This window comes from Erythrolamprus reginae, chromosome 7, assembly GCF_031021105.1.
Source record: "Erythrolamprus reginae isolate rEryReg1 chromosome 7, rEryReg1.hap1, whole genome shotgun sequence".
NCBI lineage: Eukaryota > Metazoa > Chordata > Lepidosauria > Squamata > Dipsadidae > Erythrolamprus > Erythrolamprus reginae.
In genome coordinates this window covers 2,820,350-2,839,306 of record NC_091956.1, presented here as the reverse complement: position 1 = coordinate 2,839,306, position 18,957 = coordinate 2,820,350, and the positions used below count along the sequence as shown (strand labels likewise).

The 18,957-nt window shown below is 46.4% G+C and overlaps 2 protein-coding genes across 2 annotated transcripts in view; one reads left to right on the top strand and one right to left on the bottom strand.

Moving 5' to 3' along the window:
* PCED1A (PC-esterase domain containing 1A) overlaps nucleotides 1-18,957 on the top strand; it is a 405,386-nt gene that overhangs the window by 111,125 nt on the left and 275,304 nt on the right. The window lies entirely within an intron of this gene.
* LOC139170015 (uncharacterized) lies at nucleotides 680-17,848 on the bottom strand. Its single transcript, XM_070756717.1, has 8 exons — nucleotides 17,660-17,848; nucleotides 14,832-14,966; nucleotides 12,673-12,859; nucleotides 10,012-10,132; nucleotides 7,109-9,323; nucleotides 5,932-6,085; nucleotides 2,413-3,765; nucleotides 680-735 (listed from the first exon to the last, which is right to left on the bottom strand). Exons 1-8 carry the CDS (start codon nucleotides 17,693-17,695, stop codon nucleotides 680-682), a joined length of 4,257 nt encoding a protein of 1,418 aa, XP_070612818.1. The 5' UTR covers nucleotides 17,696-17,848.

Below are 18,957 nucleotides of genomic sequence, written 5' to 3'. Positions count from 1 at the left end.
CCTTTTTGTATCCCCATCCCCACCGATATGGGCCTTGTCTTGTCCTAGCTGGTCCTCGACTTATCACCAAACGCTCCCGTTGCTAAGTCAGCTTTTCCACACCTCCATGGCAGCATCATCTCCACGATCCAAGTTTGGACGCTTGTGAAATGACTCACATTTATGACGGCCGCAGTGTCCCGGGATTCATGCGGCCCCCTTTGGCGACCTACCGACAAGCAAAAGGACCCAGCTGCTGTGGCCTAGAGGGGGAGCTCTTGCCTCCCAATCAGGAGGTTGTGAGTTCGATCCCAGGTAGAGGCAGGTGTAGGGTCTCCTGCTTGGGCCAGGGGGTTGGACTAGATGACCTGCGAGGTCCCTTCCAATTCTGTTGATCAGTTTAAAACGAACCAGGAAGCCACGTTGCCTGAACAGCCCTACAACTCGTTTTACAAAGACTGGAGCAAGGCAGGTTGCAAAATGGGGCCAAACTCACCTCCTGTCTGTCTCACTTAACAACAAGAAATTTGGGTGGCACAGTTACGGTCGTAAGATGAGGACTCCCCCCGTAAGAGGAAGGACTGCAGCTGGCTTGCTCTTAGGAAAGCCGGTTGTGTTTTGCTAAACCGATCGCTAATGATTGAAAATATCAATTATATAAATCCTCTGGAGTGGCAACTCCCAGGAGACATAATTGTCCTCAGCAGAAAACACCACCACAGTTCAGAAAATCCTTGCTCTCTCTCACCGTCATTTCTGAAAACAATTAGGAAGGGAGGAAGGAAGGAAGACAGAGAGGGAGGGAGAGAGGGAGGGAGGGAGGAGGGAAGGGAGGGAAATGAGAGAGGGGGGGAGCAAGAAAAAGTAAAAGAAGGAAAAAAGGAAGGAGATAGTAGAGGGAAGGAAAGGAAATGAAGGAAGGAAGACAGATAGACAGAGAGGGAGGACGGAAGGGAGGAAGGGAGGGAAATGAGAGAAGGGGGGAGCAAGAAAAAGTAAAAGAAGGAAAAAAAGGAAGGAGATAGTAGAAAGGAAGGAAAGGAAAGGAAGGAAGGGAGGAAGGAAGGAAAGAAAGAATGGAGAGAGAGAGAAAAAAGAAAGAGAAAGAGAAGAACAATCTAGCATGGTCAGATTGGACCCTATTGAAACAAGTTCAAGCAATACTAAGGCCCTGAGTTCCAGTCCTGCCTTCGGCAACAAAAGCCAACTGGGTGACTTAGGGTCACTTGCCAGGAGACTGGGAGTTCTAGTTGTGCTTTAGCCATGAAAAATGGCTGGGCGTCTTTGAGACAATCACCAGGAGACTGTGAGTTCTAGTCCAGCCTTAGTTATGAAAACTAGCAGGGTGACTTTGGCCCAAACACCAGGAGATGGCAAGTTCTAGTCCCAACTCAGCAGGTGGGGGCTCCTACCTTTTGCCGCACCCGGGACAGTCCCGGAAACTGGCATGACCACGCACGTCCTCGTGCGAGATTCGGCTTCTGCACATGCGCTGGAAGCCAAATCTCACGTGAGGATGCGCCCGCGAGTGAGAATGGGGCGATTTTCCAAAAATGGGCAAAAAACGCCAAAGGGGCAAAATCTCGTGCGCGAGAGTATCCATTTTGCTTCTGGCGCCTGCGCAGAAGGCAAATCTCATGCAGACACATATGTGCACACATCCGGGGACACAGAGAGGCGGGGCCATCTCCATTTCAACTAAGCAATGTCGCTTGGCGGGCCCCAGAGGAAGAGCCTTCTCTGTGGCGACCCCGGCTCTCTGGAACCAACTCCCCCCAGAGATTAGAATTGCCCCCATCCTCCTTGCCTTTCGTAAGCTGCTTAAAACCCACCTCTGCCGCCAGGCATGGGGAATTGAGATCCTCTTTCCCCCTAGGCCTTTACAATTTTATGCATGGTATGTCTGTATGTATGTTTGGTTTTTATATTAATGGGTTTTTAATCGTTTTTAGCATTGGATTATTATTATATGCTGTTTTATTGCTGTTGTTAGCCGCCCCGAGTCTGCGGAGAGGGGCGGCATACAAATCCAATAGATAGATAGATAGATAGATAGATAGATAGATAGATAGATAGACAGACAGACAGACAGACAGACAGACAGACAGACAGACAGACAGACAGACAGACAGACAGACAGACATAAATACAGACAGACAGACAGATAGATAGATAGATAGATAGATAGATAGATAGATAGATAGATAGATAGATAGATAGATAGATAAATTTTCGCTAATGGATCGCCGAACCCACTTACTGCAACGCAAGAGGTTGTTGTTATGGGGAGAAATAGGAGGATGGTGTGTCGCATACTTTCTTGTGTGTAAAAAATAATAATAATAAAGGTGGGATACAATCAATCAATCAAAAAAAAAATGCGGTATCTAAATGTACCCAATTAATGAATCAGACAGCATGGAGGTTCCTTACCGCGGGCTTTTTCTTCCTCTTCCTCTACACTCCGGAGTATCTGAGTGGCGTGCCGCACGGGCTGCTCCTCTTCCAGGAGGGTTTGAACCCGTACCGCCAACGAGTCCTTACTGCTGCTGTTACCGCTTCCTTGGCTACCGACTTTCCCGCTGCCGAACGTCGAGCCGACTTTCCCGCTGCCGAACGCCGACCCGGCGGACGAAACGGAGGGCTCTTTCGGACCCGACCGCTTGTGTTCCTCCGCCGTCTCCATCCAAGGCGCTCTGTAGATCGCGGGACATCCATACTGTAGAAGTTTTTTCACTCGGATGCCCAGAGAGTCCATGCTGCCGCTGTTGGTGCTTCCTTGCGAGCCGCCAATCTCTTTCGGACGACTTTCGCTTGGCTTTTCCTCGACGGTAGGAAAACCTCTCAAGAGTTTAGACACATCGTCCGTATCGGAACCGGAATGGATCTCTTGGAGGTATGGAGAAGGGCTCGCTTGAATGTTCGGACAGCTGCCTGTTGGAACCGGAAGATTCTGGTTCACAACCGATCTGGTGCAACCTTCAGGATCGGAACGCGCGATGGGTTTAGCCATCTTGCCGTCTTCGTTCACTTTCCAGGATCCCGACCTGGGCTCTTGAGGTACCGTTGGCTCCTTGTTGAATGAGTCCACCATATGCAGACTTTCCCATTTCAAGCTACCCGTCGTCTCCTGCTGGGCCATGTCCTCATCCCACGACCAACCTCTTTGAATCCCTAGCACGCTTCTCTTGGTGGGTCCGGGACCTCCAGATAAATCGCTGAGATCGATATGTTTCAGCGAGCCGGAAGACGAGACGGATAAACGAGATCTGAATTTTTCGCTCGGAGGTCTGGAGCCTACCTCTGCCGGAAGCTTCTGGCTCTCTTTCGGGGCGTTTGACCTTGTGAAGGAATCCTCTCTTTCTCCACCAGGAATCACGCTGGGAGATTCGATTTCTTCGCTCGCAGGCTGTTCGTGGTTATCCTGAGACAAGGAGACGGACTTTACTCGATGTGCACCGAATTGATTCGGGTCCAAATTGTCTTCCGGCGACGCCACGTGTATAATGGATCTCTCCTCGGCCAAGTTGGAGGGAAATCCTGAGATGACTTGAGGCTCTTCGGTTGGAACCGGAGCAGAAGGGGACTCGGGAACAGATGCGGCGAGAGGAAGCGTGACAGCGTTCCAGGAAGAGCTGCTCAGCTGGAGGAGATCTCTGGCGTGTTGTGGAGAATGCTTGGTGAGTGGCGATGTGTCAGAGACAACAGCTGATCCTGCCGGAGCGGATCCGCTGAACAGCGAAGAGTTTAACGTCGACTGCGTGGCGTCTTTCACAGACTGCGAGTCTTTGGGAAGAAAATGAAAGGATGTCAGATTACTATCTTTAGTGGACATGTCCGAAAATTTTAAAAAAAATGGGAATAAGATACAAAGTTGGTTGGAAGAAATGACACAACAGGTGATCAACCTAAAACCTGAACTGTTCCTATTGGGAATTTCCAGAGGAATTTTTTTAAAAAGAAGAGGGATATTTAATACTTCATATAACTACTGCTGCCAGACTAGTTTATTTATTTATTTATTAGATTTGTATGCCGCCCCTGTCCATACTCTTCCAGGCTTGGAAAAGGCTTGGAAAAACGATACCATACCCACATGTTCAATGGTCATTAGAAAAATCCTGGAATGTTCCAAAATGCGTAAACTGATAATGGAAATTTATGAAAAGGAAGACATAGATTTTGGGGAAATGAAATAGCTATAAAAGCGATTAGCTTTACCTGTGATTGTATGTATTTTGTGGGGATTTTTTGTTGTTCGTTTTTTTCCCCTTCTTTCTTTCTTGTTTTTGTAATTTTTTTTTGTAATTTTGTAATTTTTAAAATCAGAAAACTTAATAAAGATTATTTTTTACAAAGAAAGGATGTCAGATTGTCTGGTTAAGGTCAATTCCTATAAAAAGTTGTTGTCAAATAACAAAAACAAGCACAGGAGGTTGTCAATGGCTCTTTGAAATTGCTTCAAACATGTTGGATAACCATTCAAAGTGTTGGTTATGACCTTTAAAGCCCTTCATGGCATCGGACCAGAATACCTCCGAGACCGCCTTCTGCCGCACGAATCCCAGCGACCGATTAGGTCCCACAGAGTGGGCCTCCTCCGGGTCCCGTCAACTAAACAGTCGGTTGGCGGGCCCCAGGGGGAGAGCCTTCTCTGTGGCGGCACCAACTCTCTGGAACCAACTCCCCCCGGAGATCAGAACTGCCCCTACTCTTCCTGCCTTCCGTAAACTCCTCAAAACCCACCTTTGCCGTCAGGCATGGGGGAACTAAACATCTCCCCCTGGGCACATTTAATTTATACATGGTATGCCTGTGTGTGTGTCTGTTAGTATATGGAGTTTTTTAAATCTTTAAATATTTTAATTAATTGAATTATTTATGATTTGTTTTACACTTGTTGTGAGCCGCCCCGAGTCTTTGGAGAGGGGCGGCATACAAATCCAAATAATAAATAAATAATAAATAAATAAAATCAACAGGTAAAGATCAACTGTTGAAAGGAATCCTTGACTTACAATCATTCATTTCATGGCACTTGTATGTATATATGAACATGCATGTATATCTATGTATCTATGTATCTATCTATGTATGTATGTATCTATCTATCTATCGATCGATCTTATCTATCATCTGTCTATCTGTCTATTTATCTATATCTATCTATCTAATTATGCATCCGTCTATCTATCTATCTATCTATCTATCTATCTATCTATCTATCTATCTATCTAATTATCCATCCCTCTATCTATCTATCTATCTATCTATCTATCTATCTATCTATCTATCTATCTATCTATCTAATTATCCATCTATCTATCTATCTATCTATCTATCTATCTATCTATCTATCTATCTATCTATCTATCTATCTATCTAATTATCCATCCGTCTATCTATCTATCTATCTATCTATCTATCTATCTATCTATCTATCGATCGATCGATCGATCTTATCTATCATCTGTCTATCTGTCTATCTGTCTATCTGTCTATCTATCTATCTATCTATCTATCTATCTATCTATCTATCTATCTATCTATCTATTCTTTACAAACATTATAACCTCTTTATAAACAGTGTGTAACATATTTTTGCTGATAATGAAAAGGAGACTACTATACATCTACTTCAGACTTATTTGTTCTCATCAGCTAGCCACACCCTTACTGGGATTTGAACCTGGGTCTCTCTGCCTCATAAGGTAGGCTCGCCTCATGTATCAGGTTGTACCGATATGTATCATGTTTATAAAGAAGTTATTGAAGAAGTCCTCTCTGTGTGCTTCTGGGAATTGATTTTTCTGCCACAAACTCTAAGATTCCATTTCATTCCTTCAGTCTGATGAGCTTTATGGGGCGGCCCAACTCAACCCGCCTACCGCAGGGCGGCCGGATCAACCTCCTCCCCTCAAGGTGAGACCCAAGGCAGTTTATCCACTGTACCTTCCGAGGGGGGCAGGCGGAAGAACTCGGACGATGCTTTCAACGTCCGGAGCTCCGTGGGGGAGAACTCGACCTCTCGAATGGGTCCCCGAGGCAGGAACGGAGTCAGGATGGAGGAAGGCGACTGATCGATGCCCAGGTTGCGGAGGTACACCTGGGGAGGGGAAAGAAATCTCTGTAGGAATCCATACGTGACGTTCGAAGAGGGCTCCCGATGCACCTAGTCCTCGACTTACGACCATAATTGAGCCCAGGTTTTCTGTCGCTAAACAAGATGAGTGAGCTTAGGGCCATTTTGCAACCTTTCGGGCCAAAGCCGTTAAGGGCACCACGGCTGTTAAGTGAATAAGAGGGTTATTAAGGGAATCTGGGACCCTGCAGAGTCAGTTATCAAACATCTGAATTCGGATCACGTGACCAGGGAGATGCTGCAACGGTCGTAGGTGTGAGGACCAGCGATTAAGTCACTTTTCTCAGCTCTGTTGTAGCTTCAAGTGGTCACTAAGCGAACCGCTGTACTCTAATGGGGATTTTATTTCTATAAAATCTTTAGATATTCATACAAACGGAGGCCTCTGGTGGCATCAGAAGCCCCTGGATACAGCTAGTCCTCGACTTGCAACGGTTTGTTTAGTGACTGTGCAAACTTACAACAGTATTGACAGCTGGTTGGGTGATTCTGGGCCAATCACTGGGAGACGGTGAGTTCTAGTCCCGCCTCAGGCATGAAAGCCAGCTGAATTTACATTGGGCCAATCACTAGGAGATGGTGAGTTCTAGTCCCCCCTCAGGCATAAAAGGCAGCTGAATTTATGTTGGGCCAATCACTAGGAGAAGGCGAGTTCTAGTCCTGCCTCAGGCATGAAAGCCAACTGTGTAATTCTGAGCCAATCAGTAGGAGACGGTGAGTTCTAGTCCCGCCTCAGGCGTGAAAGCTAACTGGGTGATTCTGAACCAATCACTAGGAGATGGTGAGTTCTAGTCCCACCTCAAGCATGAAAGCCAGCTGAATTTACGTTGGGCCAATCACTAGGAGACGGTGAGTTCTAGTCCCGCCTCAGGCATGAAAGCTAACTGGGTAATTTTGAGCCAATCACTGGGAGACGGTGAGTTCTAGTCCCGCCTTAGCCCTTAAAGGATAAAAGAAGAATAAGCAGAAGTCCAGGATGGACCTTACCGGTATTCTCTCATCTATATTGAGCTCGCTGTGATTGGAAATTTGCAGATCGTCTTCCAAACCGCTCGGCAACTTGCTCAAGTCCGGAGAAGACCGGGAAGACTGCCTGGAAGACAGCCTCATATCCGTACAGCTGTCCGTCCCGGAATCGGTGCCTTGGTTTAATTGATCCAGGGAAAGATCTCTAAAGTAGTCCATCCTCACTCGCTCAGTCTGAAACCCAGAGCCCGACAATTCCCTTGGCTTCTCTTCGGGGCCGACCAACTCTTCTTTGCTCCCGTCAAACAAGCCGCTTTCTCCCCGCAGGAGCTCGGCCACCCTTCTGCTCTTGATGAGGGGATCCGAGGGTCTCCCCGCGCCAACGCTTTCCTCGTCGCTGGAGACCGTCGCAAAGACAGGGACGGCTCTATAACGGTGACAAAGCGAGTCTTCCTCAGCCGCCATCGTCGGTTCAATCCGGCAGGCCGCTGCAGCGTCAGCGTGGATGTCAAGTCGCCGGAGGGCCTCGTCAGGACGGGTGTCGTTCCCCATGTCCGTCCTCGAAATCTCTCGGCTGAGGACGCTCACCGAGGTTTCCGACTGCGAGCGGGTGAAGGCCAAGGCGCGGGGAAGAGGAGGCTCGTTCTGGGCACTGTGGAGATCGTTCATGGAGTTCGGCCCGTAAAAAGGGGCGGCCTTGACGTCCGCCAGGCTCTGATGCTTGAGCAGGATGTGGTTCAAGGAATCGGCGATCGCGTCATAGGCCGTCCGCCTGGGGGACGTGCCAGTTGGACCAGGCACAGGTGTACCCGAAGTGGGTACTGCCGACATTTCGGACGGCTTCTCGGCCGAATAGCTCAGGTGCCACGCTCCGACCTTCTCCATAAAATTCAGAGAAGGCATAGACTGAATCCGGCCTTTCAGAGGCTGAAGAACGCTAAAAACGCCGCTCTTGTCATCTCGCAAGCCCGGCGTGCCCTCCGAGGGAAAGCTCTCTTTCGTGGGAAAGGAGCAGGGATTTCCGCGAGGCTCTGACGCTGAAGAATTGCGTGCATTGGCATGCGACGTCTTGGACATCTCTTCGTGCAAGCAAGAAAGAGGATGTTGAAGTCCCAACACCGGGCCAGGCCCTTGGTGGTTCAAACTCCTGGTTGTCCAAAAACCAGGGGTGGAATGATGAATGGGGTGAGCCAGGTGTACAGAGAAAGATGCCTCGTCCAGAGGAGAGATTCCGTTATTTCTGGGCGCTCTCTCAACGCTCCCGTCGGAGAGCGTTAGTTCGTTTTTGCTCAGGCCAGTCAGAATGGCTTTCGCGGCATCCATCCGCTCGCTGTCGTCCACGGCCAACGGGATTGGCTGGAAGGGTGCCGAAGCACGAGGTTTAGTCTCAACCGGAGGCGGCGTAAATTTTCGCCAGTCTTCTTCGCCCCTGCTTTGAAATTTCTCGCCCGCATGCTGATGATTTGGGGTCGGAAGAGATCTCGTGGGAATCGCGGAAGGATCCGCCGAACTAAGCTTACGAGCCCTGGAGGACATCAAGGCCGAAGAGAGGTTTGCCGACAAAGCTTCCGGATCGCTGGCCCGCCTCCAGGGCTTTCCCGCCACCTCTGAACGCGACTCTGGAGGAGGGGTGGTTTGGCCTTTCGACCGGCGCCGTTCTAGCGTCAACTTGGGGGCGCTTTCCAATGGGTCCACATTGACCGTTCCGTTTTCCCCCGCACCCTTTCCCAAGCCGCTTTTAGAAGAAGAACTTCTGGAAGACAGGAAGCCCTCCTCCTTGGGTAAGCCCATCTCAACCTCCAACAAGTCAAGGAGGAGAGGAGCCGGCAAGCTGTTGTCCAAAAGGAACAAATCGTGGTTGGGGGCATCTCCCCAACTTTCATTCGGAAGCCGCTGTGTGGCCGGGGATTGGTTTGGCCACATCAGTGGACACGGCCCCCGCGAATTCTCCTCCTTGGGGTCCAGGGTTTTGGCACTGAGCTCCGAGGGAAGCGTTGGCCAATTCTTCTGTTCGTCACGGACGGGTTCGGAAAAGGCCAGAGGGTGTTGCGATAAATAGCCGCCCAGGCTGGTGTTGTTTGGCGCCGCGAGGCTGAAGGCCAGGGGATGCTGGGAGAGAGAGGCCTCCCGGGAGGAACCCGGGCCAATCTCTCGGGCTGCCAGGTGCACGGCTTCGCTGATCCGCAAAAGGGCCGATGGTCTCTCGGCGGCTGCGGCTGAAACATCTGGAGTCGCTCTGGAACGGCAGGAGGCAAAAGATCCTGTATTACAGTCCGACACAAGTCAAACGAAATTGTTTCTGGACGCCCCCAGACTACAAGGTTTAGCTGGGAGGGGGTGTCCCTGAGCTTTTATGTGCTTTTTAATATTAGATTTGTTTTCCCTGGAATATTGTTTTTATTATTGTTGTGAGCCGCCCCGAGTTTTTAGAGAAGGGCGGCATACAAATCTAATAAATTGAATTGAATTGACAGTTTTCTTGCAGACGTTTTATGACCCAACTAGGTAATATCATCAGTACTAGGAGGGAGGGAGGACAATGACTTTGAGGTTTCTTGATGCCCTCTGCGCTTGGTGGTTTCCTTCCAGACATTTCATTAGCAAAATAGGTAATATCATGTGCTAAAAGGGAAGGGGGAGGGAGAGGGGGAAGGAGGAGGAGGAGGAGGAGGAGGAGGAGGAGGAAAAAAGACTGTGAAATCCTTGGTGCCCTCTGACCTTGGTACTTTTCTTCTGGACATTTCATTACCCAGCTCAGAGAGCACCAACGACCCTCCCACAGTTCAACCCTGAGCTACAAATCACCCGGAGGGAGGGAGTGGGGGGTTTGCACATGATCTACACAGGATTTAAACCTAGCCACAATTAAACCGAATCGGACAATCGGTGCCCAAAGGCCACAAGGGTGGGGAGTTTAGCCTCACCTCAAGGGAGCAAAATCCAAGCCCGTCCACTGAAAAACGGTCTCGTTGAAGAACGTCTGGCCTTGAGTGGCATTTGTCGGCATCAGCGGGAGGTTGGGAGAAAGCCGGCTCTCCGCCATCTCTGTAAAGATCACAATTGTCGTTGTCCCGTGCACGGCCCTCGGGGCGAACCCACCGACCCCGAAACCCCTTAGTTTATGATAAGATCAAACTCTTTATTGAGAAAAACACACATAACGAAAAGCAGATTGATTCTGTTCTGTTCTATTTTCTAGAATAGAATCTTCGGAGAGGGGTGGCATACAAATCTAATAAATTATTATTTATTATTATTATTATTATTATATTTCTTATTCTATTTCCTATTCTATTTCCTATTCTACTCTATTCTTTTCTATTTTCTGTTCCGTTCCGTTCCATATTCTATTCCATTCCATATTTTCTATTCTATTCTATTCTTTTTTATTGAGCTTTTTAACACATGAAGCATAAACAGAGAAACAAAAATAAATAAATGAACCACACGATACACCATACAGAAAAATTACAAAAACTTGTACGTGTCAAACCTCATGATTCCTGACAAATGTATCTTTTTTTTTAATGTACACTGAGAGCATCTGCACCAAAGACAAATCCCTTGTGTGTCCAATCACACTTGGCCAATAAAGAATTATATTATATTATATTATATTATATTGTATTCTTATTCTACTCTATTCTTATTCTATTCTACTCTACTCTACTCTATTCTTATTCTATTCTACTCTATTCTTATTCTATTCTATCTTATTCTATTCTACTCTATTCTTATTCTATTCTACTCTATTCTATTCCAATATTCTATTTTATTTCCTATTCTAATTCTATTCACCGATGTCCCCTAGTTGAGTCCTGCCCATCCACACTTCTAATCTACAGATGTGGTCAGCTTATATCTCTTCTGCCCAGGGCCGCTCTACCCACCGCCCACTATCTCCCTGCTATGGCAAGACGGCACCGGAGCCACAGCTGCTGAGAAAAAAGTGCCCGCTGGCGCCTTGTCAACATGACATCATTTCACCTTGACAGCCGAGTGCAGCTTCTGGAAGGTTTCCATGCTTATATATTTGTATTTGTATTTTTCGCAGCCAATCTTCCCTGGCTCAGTTTCCCATGACGACAACCCCCTCCCCACGTCTTCACGATTTGCTGGCACCTCTGAGCCGCCGGCGGCACACAAAGAGAGCAGAGACAGCGACGGCTGGCGGGAGGGGTGCCAACAATTGTGTCCTTTGGAACGGCTGGGAAGAAGGAAGGCTTCTGAATGAAGACCAAGTCAACCGAAGGGAAGGACAGGAAGCCCGGTTGGCTCGGAGGCGGCTCTGCATTTCGGAGGAGGCTGGCATGAAACACCACCACCACCGGCTTCCCAATTCCCTGCAGAAGGTTGGAGCTGAAGGAGAAATACCCCTGGCACGGGATGGCCTCATTCGGTTTAATCGTGGCTCCTTTAAGACTGGGTGGACTTCAACTCCCAGAATTCCCCTGCCAGCATGCTTGGAGTTGGGTGGAATTCAACTCCCAGAATTCCTCAGCGTGAATTAAGATTGATGGTCTTCAATACCCAGAATTCCCCAGCCAGCAAGATTTAACACAGGATGGACTCCAACTCCCAGAATTCCCCAGCCACCAAGATTTGAGAGGGGTGTATTTCAATTCCCAAAATCCCCCAGCCAGCAAGCATTAAGATGGATGGACTCCAACTCCCAGAATTCCCCAGCCAGCATGTCTTAAGAGAGATGGACTTCAACTCCCAGAATTCCTCAGTCAGAAAGATTTAATACAGGATGGACTCCAACTCCCAGAATTCCCCAGCCAGCAAGATTTAACACAGGATGGACTCCAACTCCCAGAATTCCTTAGCCATCCTATTTCAAGAGAGATGGATTCAAACTCCAGCCAGCAAGATTTAAAACAGGATGAACTTCAATTCCCAGAATTCCCCAGCCAGCATGCTTGCAGATGGGTGGACTCCAACTCCCAGAATTCTCCAGCCAGCAAGATTTAAAACAGGATGAACTTCAATTCCCAGAATTCCCCAGCCAGCATGCTTGCAGATGGGTGGACTCCAACTCCCAGAATTCCCCAGCCACCAAGATTTGAGAGGGGTGTATTTCAATTCCCAAAATCCCCCAGCCAGCAAGCATTAAGATGGATGGACTCCAACTCCCAGAATTCCCCAGCCAACATGTCTTAAGAGAGATGGACTTCAACTCCCAGAATTCCTCAGTTAGAATGAATTAAGACTGGTGGTTTTCAATTCCCAGCATTCCCCAGTCAGAAAGATTTAAGACAGGATGAACTTCAATTCCCAGAAATCCCCAGCCAGCATGCTTGCAGATGGGTGGACTTCAACTCCCAGAATTCCTCAGCATGAATTAAGATTGATGGTCTTCAATCCCCAGGAATTCCCCAGCCAGCAAGATTTAAGACAGGGTGAACGTCAACTCCCAGAATTCCACAGTCTGGCTGAAGAATTCTGGGAATTGAAGCCAAGAGGTCTTAAAAGTTGCAAAGGTTGACAAACCCTGTTCTAATGGTTTCTTTCTGAAGTTTACAAACCAACTTTTATTAATGCTATTAAAAAAAATAAAAACGCAAAAAGAGGGCAAAGCTCACCCAGGATGGAGGAGTGGCTCGTTCCAGAGGCTTGAGTTCTTCCAAAATTCACGGTGGGAGTGAGCAGGCCTTCCTCCATAGTCGGGAATTCTGTTGTGTTGCAGCCCCCCGGGGTCTGGCCGACCCTCCAACCCAGGCGAGTGCTGACGTCCATTTCAGCACAAGGACGATACCACACTTCTGGGTCCTGAAGGAAGAGGAGACAAAATTGCAGCGGTGGATGAAGGGATAGGTGGGTAGGTATGGATGGATGGATATGTCGAGGATAACAGAAGCCCGTTTGAACTTCTGATAACCACAGAGGTCGATGGATCGAAACCATCCTCTGCTACCATGTCGAGGATAACAGAAGCCCGTTTGACCTTCTATTAACCACAGAGGTCGATGTATCGAAACCATCCTCTGCTACCATGTCGAGGATAATAGAAGCCCATTTGAACTTCTGATAACCACAGAGGTCGATGAAGTTATGAGAACCAAGCAGTGTTAATCAAAACAAGCATTTCTTTATTTTAAAACAGAAAACAAACAGTGTCATGAGAGCCAAAAGAATATGAACAGCTTAAGGCATAATGGCGTCTAGACAGGAACGAGGACGGAGGAGAAGAGATCTCATGCGGACGGAAGTGATATGTGGGATATGATGTAAATATGGGAGTGATTAATAACAAAGGCACACATGTTAACTCTTTAATTACTGAATGTCTCTGTGGCTGGCAATTTCCAGCGTGACAGGATAGATGAAGAATCAAGGATCCCCAAACTTGGCAACTTTAAGACTTGTGGACTTCAATTCCCAGAATTCTGTCTGTCTGTCTGTATCTCTCTTTTTACCTATTTATTTATTTATTTATGTATCTTTCACAGCGGTCTTCAAACTTGGTAACTTTTAAGACTTCAACTCCCAGCAGAGTTGGCTGGAGAATTCCGGGAGTCCACAAGCATTAAAGTTGCCAAGTTTGAAGACCTCTGTGATAGACAGATAGACAGAGATATAGTTCACAAAGGAGATGTAGTTTATAACATCATCTACCACAATGTCCTACTGGTCAATGAACACTTCAGCTCCAACCACAACAACACATGTGCACAAAATAGATTCAAACTCCACGTAAACCGCTTGAAACTCAACTGCAGAAAATACGACTTCAGCAACAGAGAGATCGGTGCCTGGAATGCATGACCTGACTCCGTGGTTTCTTCTCCAAACCCCCAAAAACTTTAACCTTAAATTCTCTATAGTCGTCCTCACCCCGTTCCTAAGAGGTCTGTAAGGGGCGTGCATAAATGGACAATCGTGCCTTCTGTCCCTGTCCTATTGTTCAAATATACCTATACCTACTTGCTTTTGTTTATGCTTATACCATACCTGTTATCTTGTACATGGTTTGACAGACGGATAGATGGATAGATGGATAGATGGATAGATAGATAGATAGATAGATAGATAGATAGATAGATAGATAGATAGATAGATAGATAGACAGACAGACAGACAGACAGACAGACAGACGGACAGATTAGATGACAGACAGATAGATTGTTTATGCTTATACCATACCTGTTATCTTGTACATGATTTGACAGACGGATAGATGGATAGATGGATAGATGGATAGATAGATAGATAGATAGATAGATAGATAGATAGATAGATAGATAGATAGATAGATAGACAGACAGACAGACAGACAGACAGACAGATTAGATGACAGACAGATAGATACATTATATTAGATGATAGATAGGTAGGTAGGTAGGTAGGTAGATAGATAGGTAGGTAGGTAGGCAGGTGGGAAGGAAGGTAGGTAGATAGATATAGATAGATATATTAGATTAGATGATAGACAGACAGACAGACAGACAGACAGACAGACAGACAGACAGACAGACAGATAGATGAGCTGCGCCGAGTCCTCGGAGAGGGGCGGCATGCAAACCATAATAATAATAATAATAAGAACAACAACAACAACAACAACAATAATAATAATAATTAATAATAAGAACAACTAATAATAATAATAATAATAATAATAATAATAATAATAATAATAAAGTTAATGAATTCTGCTGAACCAGTCATCTGTGTGTGCTTCTGGTTTTGATGTTTGCAACAAACTTTAATAACTCGAGGAGTCCTGACCGGATGCGCTTACCTGAGTCATAAGAGACCTCTGTCTAATGGCTTCTCCCAAGGAGACACCGCTGGTGTTGGAGATTTGGGTCCCGCTACTACTATGGCTCAGGAGCTCTTCTTTCAATCCGGGGGGAGGTGGCGTCGTGACGATCGGCTGAAATGCACACAAAAGAACCCCGTCTCAAAATGAATCCTGCGTAACCACCCCAAAACCCTTGCGGAGTGGAGTCTGAATGGTGCTAGCAGAGGGTTTTCATGGCCAGATTCTCTTCCCTGTCGCCAATGCGGAGTTTTTTGTTCAGCGGATACATCTGCATTGTGCCCAGAGAGAGAAATAATCTGCCACTACCCAGGATCGAACTCACAGCCTCCGGATTGTGAGGTGAGAGCGTTACCTGTAGGCCAGTGTTTCCCAACCTTGGCAACTTGAAGGTATCTGGACTTCAACTCCCAGAATTCCCCAGCCAGCAAATGCTGGCTGGGGAATTCTGGGAGTCGAAGTCCAAATAGCTTCAAGTTGCCAAGGTTGGGAAACACTGGATTAGGCCATTCAAAAGTTTTACAAACATACTTAGTGACATATAATAACAATAAGATAAACACAGGTAACAAGAAAACAAGAAAACAAAACAAAAGGAAACGGTACAGTATCATACAAGTAATACAAGTAACGTACAAAGGGGGGGAAAAGCGTGTTACATTATTATTAAGATTTTACTAATACAGGGATACCTCGTCTTACGAACTTAATTGGTTACGGGACGAGGTTTGTAAGGTGAAACGTTTGTAAGATGAAACAATGTTTCCCATAGGAATCAATGGAAAAACGATTAATGCGTGCAAGCCCAAAACTCACCCCTTTTGCCAGCCGAAGCGCCCGTTTTTGCACTGCTGGGATTCCCCTGAGGCTCCCCTCCATGGGAAACCCCACCTCCAGACTTCCGTGTTTTTGTGATGCTGCAGGGGAATCCCAGCATCACAAAAACGGGTGCTTTGCTGGCAACGGAAGTCCGGAGGTGGGGTTTCCAAGCGAGGGGAGCCTCAGCGAAATCGCAGCATCGCAAAAACACAGAAGTCCTCGAAACCCCACCTCCGGACCTCTGTGTTTTTGTGATGCTGCGATTTCGCACACTCACTAACACAAGAAAATGAAAGATTGCAAACTCCCGCACCAAACCTGTAGCCAATGCAGATTACATCCGGTTTCAGGGTAAATGAACATATGAAGCATAAAACAGTACACAGGTCTTTTAACTTCAGTTAATTGATTATTTACCAGCATTTTTGCAGTTTGTTCGTCAATCCCGGCTACTATGTTTAACTCTTGTTAGAAAGACCTTAGGATGCGCTGAAATGAGTAGATTTATCAATGGAACTTCAGGGCAAAGATGAATCAGGCTTTTTACAATGCGTGGAATAGGAGGTATAATTGGCTAAAAGATTGGGAGCTGCTGATCCAGTTCTACAGAGGAATCACTGAGTCTGTCATCTGCACCTCTATAACTGTCTGGTTCGGTGCTGCAACCCAACAGGACCGACCCAGACTGCAGAGGAGAATCAGAACTGCAGAAAAAAACATTTGGTGCCAACTTGCCTTCCATTGAGGACCTGTATACTTCATGAGTCAAAAAGAGGGCAATGGAAATATTTACTGACCCCTCGCATCCTGGACATCAACTGTTTCAACTGCTACCTTCCAAACGTCGCTACGGAGCACTGCACACCAAGACAACTAGACACAAGAACAATTTTTTCCCGAACGCCCTCACTCTGCTAAACAAAGAATTCCCTCAACACTGTCAGACTTTTTACTAAATCTGCACTTCTATTTCTACTAGTTTTCCCCCATCATTCCTATCATCCTTTTCCTCCCACTTATGACTGTATGATTGTGACTTCTTGCTTGTATCCTTAAGATTTATATTAATATTGATTATTTCCTGATTGCTTATTTGACCCCTATGACAATCATTAAGTATTGAACCTCATGATTCTTGACAAATATATCTTTTTCTTTTAGGTACACTGAGAGCATCAGCACCAAAGACAAATTCCTTGTGTGTGGAACCACAATTGGCAAATAAAGAATTCTATCTATTAGAATAGTATAGTATAGAATAGAATAGAATCCCAGCAACCGGTTAGGTCCCACAGAGTTGGCCTTCTCTGGGTCCCGTTGACTAAACAATGCAGTCCGGCAGAGCCCAGGGGAAGAGCCTTCTCTGTGGTGGCCCCAGCCCTCTGGAATCAACTCCCCCGGAGATTAGAACCGCCCCCACCCTCCTTGCCTTTCGTAAGCTACTCAAAACCCACCTATGTCGCCACGCATGGGGTAACTGAGTTACCCCTATGCCAGTGTCTCCCAACCTTGGCAACTTGAAGATATTTGGACTTCAACTCCCAGAATTCCCCAGCCAAATTGAATCAAAGGGGATCCCATAAACCCAGGATACCTATAACAACCCCGGGGATTCACTTAGCAACTGTTGCAAAACCCCCCCAAAAAATAACCCCAACTGACCAAAAAGGTCGCAAAAGCTGGCCAAGCAAAGCCCCTTCTCCAATGCCTCGCTTAACGACCTAAATCCTCCATTGTGGTCGTAAGTCGAGGACTTCCGGTAATTGGGGCGGGGGGAGGTTTCAAATGGGGGTGGGTGGGATTTAAACTCTTTTCAATGCCAAACCGTCCTTGCAAAGGGGGAGGAGAAGAGCTTGAATGGGGTCCCCAAGCAAAGAGGAGCCCAAGGAGAAAGGGGGAGAGGGGGTTCGAGACCCAAGATCCCCCCACACCTCTCAGACACACACACACACACACACACACACCGCAGAAGCTTCCCTATTACTTACAGGCACCTGGCTGCTCCCCTCAGAAGGCGCTTCCATGGTTCAGGAGTGTCGAAGAGGAGGGGGAGTAAAGACGAGGGAGCCCCCAGACCTGCGCGCCCCTCACTCCGTCTCCGGAAGGGGGGCTCAATGTGCGCATGCGCTCCGCTGCTCGGTTGTTAGGGACTCGCTCTAAGGAGAGGCAGGGCTGGGCGCGGCTCCTCCCCACCCCCCCGCGTGGCGCTCGCGCCCTTTCGACCGTTGGGGATGGGGAGGAGCCAAAATGGGAACACCAATCGGCTCAAGGCAAAGGGGCGCCGTCCTCCGATTTTTGATTGGGCGAAGCGCTTCTGCGGGAGGCGCCCGCGGAGGTGTGTCGGGGTTGTCTGAGTGAGGAGGAGGCGGCGCTTCTGGCTTCCCGCCGGCTTTGGCTCATCCCCGCGGAGGGAGGGAAAGGAAGGGTTAAAAAAAGACCCGGATGACAACCGCTCTTTCCTCCTCTTTCGCTGGTCCACCGTTTAGGAATGACTGCCCCTGGTTTTGGAAGCTCCACAAAGACCTTTTAGTTTTCCCTCCCCGTTTTCTTTTAGAAATAAATTGTATTTCTTGTATTGAAATAAAATAAATTTGTTTTATTTATTATTTTTTTGTTTTATTTATTTAAAAATAAATAAAAATAACATAGCGTCTGGGAATCTACAGAGCTCATGGGATCCCTGATGGACAAATGTGACTTTAAATAAAAGTACCAGCAAAGCACACAGACTATTTATTTGTTTGTTTGTTTATTGTCTTTATTATTTTTATCTATCTTTCTATCTATCTATCTGTATCTATCTACCTATCATCTATCTAATCTATATTTCTGTATCTATCTATCTATCATATATCTATCTATCATATATCTATCTATCATCTATCTAATCTATCTATATACAGTATATATATATTTCTGTATCTTTCTATCTATCTCTCTATCATCTATCTAATCTATCTATCTATCTATCTATCTATCTATATTTCTGTATCTATCTATCTTTCTATCATCTATCTAATCTATCTATCATCTATCTATCATCTATCTATCATCTATCTATCTATCTGTATCATCTATCTATCATCTATCTATCTATCATCTATCTAATCTATCTATCTATCTATATATTTCTGTATCTATCTTTCTATCTATCTCTATCATCTATCTAATCTATCTATCTAATCTATCTATCTATATTTCTGTATCTATCTATCTTTCTATCTATCATCTATCTAATATATCTATCATCTATCTATCATCTATCTATCTATCGTCTATCTATCAT

Bases quoted from the DNA above. Each gene is read 5' to 3' on its own strand.
- LOC139170015 (XM_070756717.1), bottom strand. From the start codon at position 17,695: ATGGAAGCGCCTTCTGAGGGGAGCAGCCAGGTGCCT. The intron at 12,860-14,831 runs GTAAGCGCATCC...CTCTTCCTTCAG, and splicing joins AGAGGTCTCTTATGACTCAG to GACCCAGAAGTGTGGTATCG. The intron at 3,766-5,931 runs GTACAGTGGATA...TTCTTCCCAAAG, and splicing joins CCGCCTGCCCCCCTCGGAAG to ACTCGCAGTCTGTGAAAGAC.